At 43.9% G+C, this 13568-nt stretch overlaps 1 protein-coding gene across 2 annotated transcripts in view; it reads left to right on the forward strand.

Annotated features, from left to right (window-relative positions):
- Positions 1 to 523: 523 nt before the first annotated feature.
- Positions 524 to 13568, forward strand: part of LOC143805924 (cytochrome P450 2G1-like) — a 43814-nt gene continuing 30769 nt past the window's right edge. The window contains exons 1-3 of one of the 2 annotated variants that reach the window (XM_077285682.1): positions 524 to 784; positions 8553 to 8715; positions 10336 to 10485. In XM_077285682.1, coding sequence (XP_077141797.1) covers positions 611 to 784; positions 8553 to 8715; positions 10336 to 10485 — 487 coding nt within the window. In that variant the 5' untranslated portion in view covers positions 524 to 610. The remainder of the gene's footprint in view (positions 785 to 8552; positions 8716 to 10335; positions 10486 to 13568) is intronic. The other variant, XM_077285683.1, reaches the window with a different exon arrangement.

Below are 13568 nucleotides of genomic sequence, written 5' to 3' on the forward strand. Positions count from 1 at the left end.
TACGGTATGCATTAAATTGATGGGATGCTTAATGTAAGCGTTTTTGCAGCGGAAAACCGCTGAAAAAACGTGAAAAAAAACTGTGAAAAATCTGGAACATGTTCACATAGCCTTAATGTAAGGTCTCTATGGGGATTATTGTTGATCTCCTAAAGTTTTAATTTTAATGTTACAAATTCAAGTTAATTTTTAATAATATCCTCTAGGCTGATAACCCTAAGGTGCCCTGTTAGACAGAAAACGGGCATTTTGCTTCATAAATGTGCAACAGCCAAATATATAATGTATCATCAGCTCAGACTTGTAATAACTTTCAGAATTAAATTTGAGGAATATAATGACGATACGACCCTTGTGAGGAAACAATGTAATTGTCCAAGAAATTGTGAACACAAGCAGCCATGTGCGCTCAGTAATTATCAGGTATTATGTGTCTGCTCTGCAGAACTGGGAAGTTCTGTGTTAACAGAGGGAGTGACAACTTGGAGGAAATGCTCCTTTGAACCCTGCAGATTCTTTATGTTCTGCTTTTTATCTGTTGTATATATTTCCTGAGTGCACAGCTGCTCCTCACACTGCCTGGCATTTGGCTTTGCAGCAGCTCCCTGACATGGAGTGCTCTCCCGGACTCTTTTCTTCTATTCTTCTAGTTCTGCTCATGCTTTTTATGGTTAAAAAGTTATTTGGGAAGTCAGGAAACCTTCCCCCAGGTCCCAGACCTTTACCTATCTTAGGAAACTTACTGCAGCTCAAGAGCAGGGAGATACATAAACCCATATTGGAGGTGAGTCTGCAGGCCGATGTGTGTATAGGGCAGAAACACACACACATATATGTATATGTAAAGGTGGAGAAAATGGCGTAACGCCACTCTGAAGACCCTTGTTGTTTTAGTGTGTGCAAATTGTATTTTATTGCATGTTTTATCCTCCTGGAGACTGCAGTCCTTGTGAGTCGGGGTGACAGGGTTAACTGTAGAACCGGCCCATAGATGAGGAGGAGGAGTAATAGGGAGATAATGTAAAAATCCCCTAGAAATATAGTTTGATTTCAGATATTAAAATTTCAAAATGAAACCCCACATGAAAAAACCCCCCAAAAGAAACCAATGCTAGCTTACAATATATAGAGTGGTACAGGTTTGTATGATCTTCACCAGCAGATAAAGAGGAAATTAATGAATGATCACGGATTCATGGGAGGATATGAGAACCTGAGCTGAGTAGTTATTTAGTAGAGAACACAAGCACGGCCTGTAAAAAGTCAATGCTTTAATTGCTCATCATGAACAACAGATAAACAACCTGCCTACTACTTTGTGGATGTCTTGTACATCCCTTCTCTTATCATCCTTCCTGGCCGCAGAGGTTGGCGCTCTATATCCTAATCACACCTTCGCGCTCCCTGGCTCAGCAAACCCTGGCCTTATGCTCGCCCTATTGTGGCCAACTAATTATCATACAAACCTGTACTACTCTACTTTGTAAGCTATCACTGTTTGTTTTTTTTTTATCTTTTTTTTTTTCATGTGGGGTTTGATTTTTAATTTTTTTTTATTTGAAATAAAATTGTTTTTAGGGGATTTTTTCGTATAAAGCTACGTTCACATGTTGCGTTTTTGCTGCTTTTTTTTCTGCAAGGAAAACCTGCTCAAAGAAGCTGCTTACAAAAAGCAGGTTTTGCTGCGTTTTTGTTGTCTCTTGTGCATGCTCATAAAGATTAGTGCCACCCAAAAAATTATAATGCAACTTCCTTAAGGCTCTTGCACCAAAAATGCAACGAAACTTGATACCAACCTTTTTTGCTGCGTTTTTTGCACTTATTGCTTTCTTTGGGTGAAAAAAAAAACACTGAAAGAAGAGACATGCTGCAGTTTTCAAAAACGCAGCAGTTTTCCAAGTCATTCAGGAAAAAAAAAACAATGTGTGTGCATGAGAGTTCTGAAATATCATAGTCTTTGCGGGAACTGTAACACGCTGGTTAAAATTTACATAAAAATGCAGCAAAAAAAGCAACATGTGAACATAGAAAACATCACAGCACTCGGCCCTGTATTAATCTATGGGGTATTCATTATGCAAACTAGGGGGCCGGTCAGTGAGGGATCAGTGACCTGTCAGCAGTCTGCATTATGAATACCTAATCAAAGCGCCACATGAAGACCCCCACAGGCCACCCCGGAGCACGAGCATATCATTAACTCAAAACTGAAAATAAAGATTACACAAGAACCACAAGACGGATTTCATCACCAGGCATCATTGTAATCAGTATAACGGCGCCGACCTGACACTGTCTGTAGGTTACTGAGCACAATCCTGCTGACAGGTTCCCTTTAAGAATCAGTTTTCAGCTGAGTGATTCGGTATTTTTATTCCTGCATTCCTCAAAACTTGCCCCTTATGAATCAAAGCTTCAGTTGCAGTTCTGAATTCCCCGGAAGACAGTTGTCTTGACAGTGGAGCATCTGCCGCTGCTCATTTTTCCCTTAATTAGTTCCTGTAGGAAAATTATATAGAGTCTGTTCACACTGAGATTTTTCGAGCAGAAAGTCTCCAAAGTAATTTGCAAAAACTTGGAAATTTGGTTCCAAAAAGTCAATGTGAATACACAGGTATCATGGTCGCCATTTTTTTTGTAAAATAAGAGTCCTTGGAATGGCCCGTCATTCACACACACTGCCAGTCCATTCAAAATCTATGGGACTGAATGAGACATCCGAGTCCTGCCCTCGAGTACTGACCATTGCTTTATTTGGCTAGAATTGAAGTGACCCTTGTTCTCCTGAACTCTGAATCCAGAATGTTTTATCACACAGCATTCAGCCGTGTTAGGGTATGTGTCCACGTTCAGGATTGCATCAGGATTTGGTCAGGATTTTTCATCAGTATTTGTAAGCCAAAACCAGGAGTGGAACAATTAGAGGAAAAGTATAACAGAAACATATGCTCCACTTCTGTATTTATCACCCACTCCTGGTTTTGGCTTACAAATACTGATGAAAAATTCTGACCAAATCCTGATGCAATCCTGAACGTGGACACATACCCTTAGGCCGGTTTCAGACGTCAGTGGCTCCGGTACGTGAGGTGACAGTTTCCTCACGTACCGGAGACACGGACACACGTAGACCCATAAAAATCAATGCATCTGTGCAGATGTCATTGATTTTTTGCGGACCGTGTCTCCGTGTGCCAAACACGGAGACATGTCAGTGTTCGTGGGAGCGCACGTTTTACACGGACCCAATAGAGTCAATGGGTCCGCGTAAAACACGGACCTCACACGGACATTCTCCGTCTGGGGTCCGTGTGCGTGCAGGAGACAGCGCTACAGTAAGCGCTGTCCCCCCCACATGGTGCTGAAGCCGGTATTCATATCTTCCCTGTAGCAGCGTTTGCTATAGAGAAAATATGAAGAATAGTGTTAAAAATAAAGATCCATGTGTCCGCCGCCCCCCCACCCCCTGTGCGCCCCCCCGCTGGTCAGAAAATACTTACCCGCTCCCTCGCTCCTTCCTGGTCTGGCCGCGCCTCCTACTGTATGCGGTCACGTGGGGCCGATCATTTACAATCATGAATAGTCGGCTCCGCCCCTATGGGAGGTGGAGCCACATATTCATGACTGTAAATGATCGGGCCCACGTGACCGCATGCAGGAGAAGCCGCGGCCAGACCAGGAAGGAGCGAGGGAGCGGGTAAGTATTTTCTGACCAGCGGGGGGGGGGGCGCACAGGGGGTGGGGGGGCGGCGGACACATGGATCTTTATTTTAAACACTATTCTTCATATTTTCTCTACAGCAAACGTTGCTGCAGGGATGATATGAATCGCAGCTTCAGCACCATGCAGAGTGGGTACCACACGCTCCGTGTGGTACCCACTCGCCATACGGGCGGCACACGTGTGCCGCACGTATGGCCTCCGTGAGTTCCCAGGCACACGGACACGGATAACTCCGGTACCGATTTATTCCGGTACCGGAATTATCTGGACGTGTGGGACAGCCCTTAAATAAATGGCCATCTGCGTAACATAATTCTACCAATGCATGAGTTACCAAAGCTCTACGTCATGGCTCAAAGAAGTGGGCTGTGAGTATGGGATCTTCTTAATAACGATGTTAATCGGTGCTCTAAAAGGAGTTGTGGAGATGAAACTTTTCTGGTTTTTGCATAAGATCTTCCTCTACTCATCCCATAAGAGTAGGGTTACACGCCCGTTTTCTCCAAAGCTGTGAAAAATGATCCAGTTAGGCTGGAGTCACACTCGGCGTAAGACAATACGGTCCGTATTTTACGGCCGAAATACGGTGAAATGTTCCCAAAATAGTGATCCGTAGTCAGGGTGTGTCAGCGTATTTTGCGCATGGCATCCTCCGTATGTAATCTGTATGGCATCCGTACTGCGAGATTTTCGCGCAGGCTTGCAAAACCGACATCTAATGGATTTATGTGCTCAAATGTTCATTAAAACATATATACAGTATGTATATATATATATGTCATTGAGACACATATATATATATTCTGTATTTATATTTCATTCAGCGCGATATCTGTGAACAGCCGGTAATTCAATTGCCGGCTTTGCATTTCTCCTGCACAAACCCGACAGGATATGAGACATGGTTTACCTACAGTAAACCATCTCATATCCCCTTTTTTTTGCATATTCCATACTACTAATGTTAGTAGTGTGTATGTGCAAAATTTCAGCGCTGTAGCTGCTAAAATAAAGGGTTAAATCGCGGAAAAAATTGGCGTGGGCTCCCGCGCAATTTTCTCCGCCAGAATGGTAAAGCCAGTGACTGAGGGCACTGCAAATGGATTGAGAGAACAATAAAATATTAAAACAACCGCTGTGTTTATTTCATTAAAATCCTTTTTAATCATGTGTGTGTGTGTTTTTTAACCCTTTCCTACAATTGGATTAATAATGGATAGGTGTCATAATTGACGCCTCTCCATTATTAATCTGGCTTAATGTCACCTTCCAATAGCAAGGTGGCATTAACCCTTCATTACCCCATATCCCACCGCTACAGGGAGTGGGAAGAGAGTGGCCAAGTGCCAGAATAGGCGCATCTTCCAGATGTGCCTTTTCTGGGGTGGCTGGGGGCAGATGTTTTTAGCCACGGGGGGGCCAATAACCATGGACCCTCTCCTGGCTATTAATATCTGCCCTCAGTCACTGGCTTTACCACTCTGGCGGAGAAAATTGCGCGGGAGCCCACGCCAATTTTTTCCGCCATTTAACCCTTTATTTTAGCAGCTACAGCGCCCAAATTTTGCATACACACACTACTAACATTAGTAGTGTGGAATATGCAAAAAAAATGGGGATATGAGATGGTTTACTGTATGTAAACCATGTCTCATATCCTGTCGGGTTTGTGAAGAAGGAAAAAGCCGGCAATTGAATTACCGACTTTTCACTAACAGCGCTGCGTATTTCTCGCAAGTCACACCGCTGGTCCGTGTGGAATCCGTATTTTTCTCGCCCCCATAGACTTTCATTGGCGTATTATTTGCGCAATACGCTGACAAACGCAGCATGCTGCGATTTTGTACGGCCGTAGAAAGCCGTATAATACTGAACCGTAATATACGGCTAATAGGAGCAGCCCCATTGAGAATAATTGTGCCGTATGTAATGCGAGTTTTACGGACGTAGTTTCTGCGCTCTTACGTCCGTAAAACTCGCCAGTGTGACGCCGGCCTTATTCTGATCAGACTTTGTTACTGGCATCAGTTTTTTTTCAGAAGTGTGGAGAAAAAAAAGGTTTATCCATTCTGCCAGTCTGGGAAAATCGGACTGCACTCAGATGTCATCTGAGTTCAGTCCGATTTTTTTTTTTTTTCATGGATCCATAGACTTGCAATACCAATTTTAATCCTACACTTGGATTGAAATCAGTTATGTCTCTGATTTTTTTTACGCAGACCGCTCGGTCAGAGGAAAAAATTGAACATGTGCTCAGCCACATAGTATATCATAGGGATGAGTGCTATATCAATATGCATTATATATAATTTCAGAATAAAACTCTTGTCTTACAGCTTTAGGCCGGGGTCAGACCTAACGTAAAAAAATACAGTCCGTTTTTTTACGGCCGAGATACGCAGAAAAGTTCCTGAACAGTGATCCGTATTCAATACGAGGATGCGATATATATATATATATTTTTTTTTCCAAAAAAATATCCATATGGCATCCGGACGGCGAGATTTTCTCGCCCGCTTCCAAAATGGACATAGAATGGATCCATGGGCTCAAATATTCATGAAAACATATATACATATATATATATATATAGTAGTTTGTGTGTGCAAAATGTTGGAGCTCTAGGTGTTAAAATAAAGGGTTAAATCAAGTGAAAAACTGGCGTGGGCTCCCGCATAATTTTCTCCGCAAGAGTGGGAAAGCCAGTGACTGAGGGCAGATATTAATAGCCTAGAGAGGGACCATGGTTATTGGGCCACCTTGGCTAAAAACATCTCCCCCCAGCCACCCCAGAAAAGGCACATCTGGAAGATGCGCCTATTTCGGCACTTAGCCACTCTCTTTCCGCTCCCCTGTAGAGGTGGGATATGGGGTAATAAGGGGTTAATGTCACCTTGCTATTGTAAGGTGACATTAAGCCTGGTTAATAATGGAGAGGTGTCAATAAGACCCCTATCCATTATTAATCCAATAGTAGTAAAGGGTTAAAAATACACACACATTATGAATAAAGTATTTTAATGAAATAAATAAACACATGGGGTTTTATTATCTTTATTGTAAGCTCAATCCAACTGACGACCCTCGTTCTTCTGTAAAAAAAAAAGAGAATAAAAAACAACAATATCCCATACCTGTCCATCGTACAGTCATGTCCCTCGCTGTAAATGCATCTGAAGGGGTTAAATACAGTTACAACCAGGAGCTCTGCTAATGCAGCCGCCCCTAGCTGTAAAAGACTGGGGAATGAATGGAATGAAGGTAACGGAGCTTCGATGACTTGCGGTGCCGTCACCGAAGCTGCGCCCCCTGGTGGCATAAACTCACTTGACTTCTAGAGTGAGAAACTATTCAGAAAAATTCCTACGCCCCGGAAGCGTCGCATCATATTTGATGCACCAATTCTGGCGCTTAGTCTTAGCTCTTTCGGATTGCCCCTGGTGCAGTGGCAATCAGGGTATTTGTTCTTTGTGGTCAGTCAGACACCTCTATTACTAACCCGGTAGTAAAAATAAACACACACAGAGGAGAAAAAAAAATTGAATAAACGCTACCACCACAATAGCCATCGTTTACCCAATTATTCGTAAAATCATCCCAAGAAGTAATCCACGTCCATCTTCTTCTTTGTCTCCGGCACCTGTGGATAGCAGTAAAGCTACCGCTATGCACAGGCGACAGATGAATACTCTCATCAGCGTTGCCTGATTGCGCTGCTATCATCAAGAGAAGGCGATGCTCATGACAGTAATAATCATCAACTGGCACCTGACCAATGCTAACCTTGTCATCGCTGGTCAACATGCACTGGTCCAGCCATCCCTACCTATGAGAGTCTCATTCTGGATCTCATGGACTTGCATTGAGAGCTTGTGACATAGCTCCTGGGTAACGGCCACTCAGAAGCTGCACTCGCAAGATGGCGCTGGACCAGACAGGTGCCGAAAAACATTGAAGAGGCTGGATGGTGATTATATGACCAGGGGCAGAGGACTTGAGCTTAAAGCACCTCTCCAGTGGTGAAATAATTCCTCTGGAGCGGTGCTTTAAGAAAAGCAGACTGTACTAATAACCTCGTGTCCTATGTCTATGACATGGAGTTATTCTGCTCATAATGTCATTAGTGTATATTATATGGACTTGTGCAACATTTTTATAGGTAACTTAAGTCATAATGGTCTAAAAATAGCCAGTTCTGTATCTAGAAGTCTAAAAATAATCTAACCACATAAAATCGATAAATAATCTCCTTTTGTAGGAAAGATATCACCCAGCAATTAAATATATAATTGTCAAATTAGTATATGATATCCCATCTTACAAAATACAATGAAACAATCCTCGAGAAAATTGTTGACAGAAAAAACTCAGTAATTTAAGAGGGTTGTCTAGTTTTTGAAAATCCTTTTTTTTTTTTATTAGAGAATTTAGAGAGTAAAAATCTGGAGTCTCATGTTTTTAACCTCCAATAAGTCGCGAGATGGATAGAAAAGCTATTCTCAGCGTTGGCAACAGTAGGGTCATAAGAAACAGTCAAGCAGTGCTAATCCTTATGTTACAGGAACCTTGTTAGTTACCATGGATGACTATGCCAGGAGAAAATTAATGAACTTCATCCTTTTAAAGTGTTTGTCTATTTGCAGGAGCGCACCCCTCCTCTGCCTCATGGCTTTTTGCTTCTGGGGAAGGAGGGCTGTGGTACGTTCCTGATGGTTGAGCATGGCTAACGGCATGGTTGAGCTACTAGGCAAACTGGAACTGCTATAAAAATATAGACATGTTTTGGAAATTACTATGACTTGTATAATTACCTGCTGTCATCTTTAAGCTTAGTAAGAAGTATGGACCCATCTACACCCTCTACATGGGCCCAAAACCTGCTGTGGTGCTTTGTGGGTTCCAGGCTGTGAAGGAAGCCCTTGTGGACAATGTCGACAAGTTCAGTGGACGAGCGGAGTTCCCAATAGTGGATCTAACCAGCAAGGGATACGGTCAGTCACTGCTGAAGAGAATCACTTAAAAATGCTAAGCCATGAATTGCCCAAGTGCGCGAAAATAATAAAGAGTGCCTACTCACCGGCCACCCCTAAATCTTGCTGAGCTGCTCCCTGTCCGCTGCCCTCTTTCTTTTCAGAAGTTGTTGGAGGAGCGGCCCCCAGACGCAGGGCAGCGGGATACTCGGTACCGGGTCGCTTGGTTCTAGGAATGTCAGGGTGGCCCAACCCGGTCTGTTGCCCTGCTAAGGGGCGCCCAATAACAGGTGTAGGTGATGGTGTAGGTTGCAGTAAATGACGAGGACACACGGTTGCAGTCTCTTTACCTCTTTACTGAAGGCTTCGGCATCCGCAATCCAGAGCACTGCTAACAGGGCTGGCTGAGACCGGCCGGTCCGAAGGCACATCCAGAGTTCCCTTTGCAGGTGGAAATCAGTAGCCTACCTACTAGCGCCTGGGTGTTGTAGTACTTCCCTGCTGAGCACCACGGGATAGTCCTCACAACTGTCGTGTATGTTTCTGTTCTCTCTCTCCGTCCCCCAGATGATATGGATAGGACGCACCCGTATGACGGGGTAGGTCTGGAGTTATTTTATAGGGACCCTAGAGACGCCCCTCTCCCACAATTGCCTCCGTTGTCTTCATTAGGTGAAAAGGTGAGACAGCCAACCTAAAGTTAACTGCCCTGCCGTAGTTCAAAGTAATGCGTAGAGCCTATTACTTCCTCGGCATTTCGGCCTCCGGCTACACGCCTCAGAAGGATGTTGCTGATCTTGGAGCATGACTCCTTCTGGTTCTAGCCTTTGTGCTGTGATCTCGTTTCTCACTTCTCCACAATATACCTCGCTTCTTGTCCTTTCTTAAGATACAGCCGCAATGAAGTGCAGGCGCGGCTCCGTAACGATCTGTCCTTTCGCTAGGCCTCTGTCAGGATCCCACCCCTGACAGGGACCCCCCTGAATCTTCCCAAGCAACCTCTTCTCTCACTAGATGTTACCTGGGCAAAACCCAGTCAGCTTCTCTCTAACTTCCTATCCAACCCCAAGTATTACCAGAGTGTGAGGAGTGGCCTAATACATAGAACCCTTTGCTCCCCCTGGTGGCCGGAGTGTGAAGTGTAATGTGTGACTGTGATACCTGGTCAGGTGAACTCTTTTTGTGCAATCAGACGTACCATCACTCCCCTTAGCGGCAGAGCAACGTTACTGCAACGACCAGGACCCTGGGGCGCTGCACTGGCTCATGACTGCTGCAGTCACCTGAAGTGGTGACATGTTGTCCGTTGTTGTGGCCACTGAGCCAGAGAATTGGCAGCTGAGTACATGGCATTTATTATTTTCATAACATTCACGGTCCACACTTTTCATGAAAAAGGCCATGGCAAAACCCTGTTACCTACAAAATTTACCAATAGTCATGATATTGCTGACACAGAGCTACAAACTGGATTGCAAAAGTGGGTGTTCCTGGTAGTCCTTGAGGTGGGCAGAAATGTCTTGATTTTAGCTATTTGAATGTTAAAGTATGTAATGATGATATTACAGTAAAATCCAAGTACCTGACTCTCCAGAAAACCAAGCATTCCTTTTTATAGAAATGGTTTATATAATTTATCAGGCATCGCATTCAGTAATGGGGAACGCTGGAAGGAACTGAGGAGGTTCTCGCTAAGCACCCTGCGTGACTTTGGAGTGGGTAGACGAAGCCACGAGGAATGGATTCAAGAGGAGATCCATCATCTGCTAGACATATTCCAAGAAACGAATGGTTAGTTCTATCTATCTATTATCTATTTGTGGTGGGCCACTGGGGAGGCGCCAGATGTTGCAGAAGGGCCAGCTGGGGCTTGTAGTCCCACTGACATGAGATAATGATGTCACAGTAGCTGAAGTGAGTCGCTGGACCCCTCAACACTTCCCTCATGTCCACAACAATTGTCAATAGTGAGAGGTGGCACTTGTGGATGGTATAGGACCCCCGGGGCACTCCTATACTGGTGGTGTCTGGGTGCAGGTTTTGGAGCGCCAGTGGTGTTTGTGCAATTTGAAGCAGCCCGACACGCGGGTGAACTTGTAAATATAACAATTTTACTGAAAGAGGTAACAGGGTACAGTCTCTCACTTAAAAGCAAAGTTCACAGTATAGTGTGCATATGAAAGTAATTGCTTTCTCCTCACGAGACAAGCGAGGTTATGGCCTCTCAGGGCGGCTGGAGCAGAGTTCTCTTCTCTTCTCTTTCTTCTTATGCGCAGTCCAAGAAATATTACACTGATGGAGGGACCTTCACAGATTAGCTCTCTGTGGAAACACACTAAAGTGTGGATGTATTCATGGTTTTCAGCCTACTGTTCCCTATTGCAGGGGGTAGGTTAAACAAAGTCAGTGGCGTGGCAACCACATTGATCTGGTCCTGGCTAGACGCAAACAGGATAACCAGCATGCAGGAGAGCACATGTGCAGTGTTATCTCTCCTGAGTAGAAGACTTCACTTCTTCGTCTTCACTTCACTTCTTTGTGGAGGAGATTGTAGAGGAGATTATGTGAAGAAAGATGTCCCCTCAGCATGGACTTGCATGGAAAACAATGCTGGGAGCAGTAGTGTTTGCTCCCTCAGGCAGCTTGAACTGCCCAAAACTGTAAGTTACCTCAGGATGTCTGAGATTCCTGACCTGGCATTTACCTCAGGAAGTCTGTGAGCCCTGAGCTGGGAGGCTACTCCCAGCCATTTCTATGGCAGCTTGTGAGGAGAATAATCACTTAGCTTTCATATACACATTGGCCAGTAGATGGCAGCACAGCGCATTTTTGAGTTATCGGTATACAATGCAATGTATTACATCTTCTAACTCACAGTGCCCAAACTAACTGACACACTGGAACAAATCTACTGTCACACAACAACTGCCTCATTCAGCAGCAGTAGAACGGGTACTATCTATCTATCTATCTATCTATCTATCTATCTATCTATCTATCTATCTATCTATCTATCTCAATATGGCCAAAAGCATATTTAAGACAATCACATTTCACCTAAAGGAGATTTTCTGACCTCCCATTATACATCCATGGACATTAATATGGAGTTGGCTCCATTGCAAATATAATGATTCTGCTCTCCTGGGAAGCTTTTTTACAAGATTTTGGAGGTGTCTTTGGAAACTTTTATCCCTTCGTCCAGAAGAGCATTTGTGAGGACAGACACTGATGTTGGGGAGAGGCCGGGATCACAATCTTCGTTCTAGTTCATCCCAAAGCAGTTTAACTCCTTTCTGACCTCGGACGGGATAGTACGTCCGAGGTCAGAAGCCCCGCTTTGATACGGGCTCCGGCGGTGAGCCCGCATCAAAGCCGGGACATGTCAGCTGACATGTGCCCGTAATAGGCGCGGGCAGAATTGCGATCTGCCCGCGCCTATTAACTAGTTAAATGCCGCTGTCAAACGCAGACAGCGGCATTTAACTACCACTTCCGGCCGGGCGGCCGGAAATGAGCGCATTGCCAACCCCCGTCACATGATCGGAGGTCGGCGATGCTTCTCCATTGTAACCATAGAGGTCCTTGAGACCTCTACGGTTACTAATCGCCGGTTGCTGTGAGCGCCACCCTGTGGTCGGCGCTCACAGCACACCTGCAATTCTGCTGCATAGCAGCGAACATCAGATTGCTGCTATGTAGAGGCGATCGGGTTGTGCCTGCTTCTAGCCTCCTATGGAGGCTATAGAAGCATGGCAAAAGTAAAAAAATAAATAAATAAATAAAAAAATATAAAAGTTTAAATCACCCCCTCTTTCGCCCCATTCAAAATAAATCAATAAAAAAAAAAATAAAATCTACACATATTTGGTATCGCCGCGTTCAGAATCGCCCAATAAATTAAAAAAAAAAAGCATTAACCTGATCGCTAAACGGCGTAGCGGGGAAAAAATTCGAAACGACAGAATTACTTTTTTTTGGTCGCCGCGACATTGCATTAAAATGCAATAACGGGCGATCAAAAGAACGTATCTGCACTAAAATGCAATCATTAAAAACGCCAGCTCGGCACGCAAAAAATAAGCCCTCAACCGACCCCAGATCATGAAAAATGGAGACGCTACGAGTATCGGAAAATGGCGCAATTTTTTTTTTTTTTTTTTAGCAAAGTTTGGAATTTTTTTTCACCACTGAGATAAAACAGAACCTAGTCATGTTAGGTGTCTATGAACTCATACTGACATGGAGAATCTTAATGGCAGGTTAGTTTTAGCATTTAGTGAACCAAGCAAAAAAGCCAAACAAAAAACAAGTTTGAGATTGCATTTTTTTTGCAATTTCACCGCACTTGGAATTTTTTTCCCGTTTTCTAGTACACGACATGGTAAAACCAATGATGTTGTTCAAAAGTACATCTCGTCCCGCAAAAAATAAGCCCTCACATGGCCAAATTGACGGAAAAATAAAAAAGTTATGGCTCTGGGAAGGAGGGGAGCGAAAAACGAACACGGAAAAACGGAAAATCCCAAGGTCATGAAGGGGTGAGGCTGGGGTCACACATGGCATAAGACAATACGCCACGTATTATACGTCCGTACTACGGCCGTAATACGGAGAAATGTTCCCAAAATAGTGATCCGTAGTCAGGGTGTGTCAGCGTATTTTGCGCATGGCATCCTCCGTATGTAATCCGTATGGCATCCGTACTGCGAGATTTTCGCGCAGGCTTGCAAAACCGACATCTAATGGATTTATGTGCTCAAATGTTCGGGGAAAACATATATACAGTATATATATATATATATATATATATATATATGTCATTGTGACACATATATATATATTCTGTATTTAGATTTCAATCAGCGCGATAT

Source organism: Ranitomeya variabilis, chromosome 2 (assembly GCF_051348905.1).
Source record: "Ranitomeya variabilis isolate aRanVar5 chromosome 2, aRanVar5.hap1, whole genome shotgun sequence".
Lineage (NCBI taxonomy): Eukaryota > Metazoa > Chordata > Amphibia > Anura > Dendrobatidae > Ranitomeya > Ranitomeya variabilis.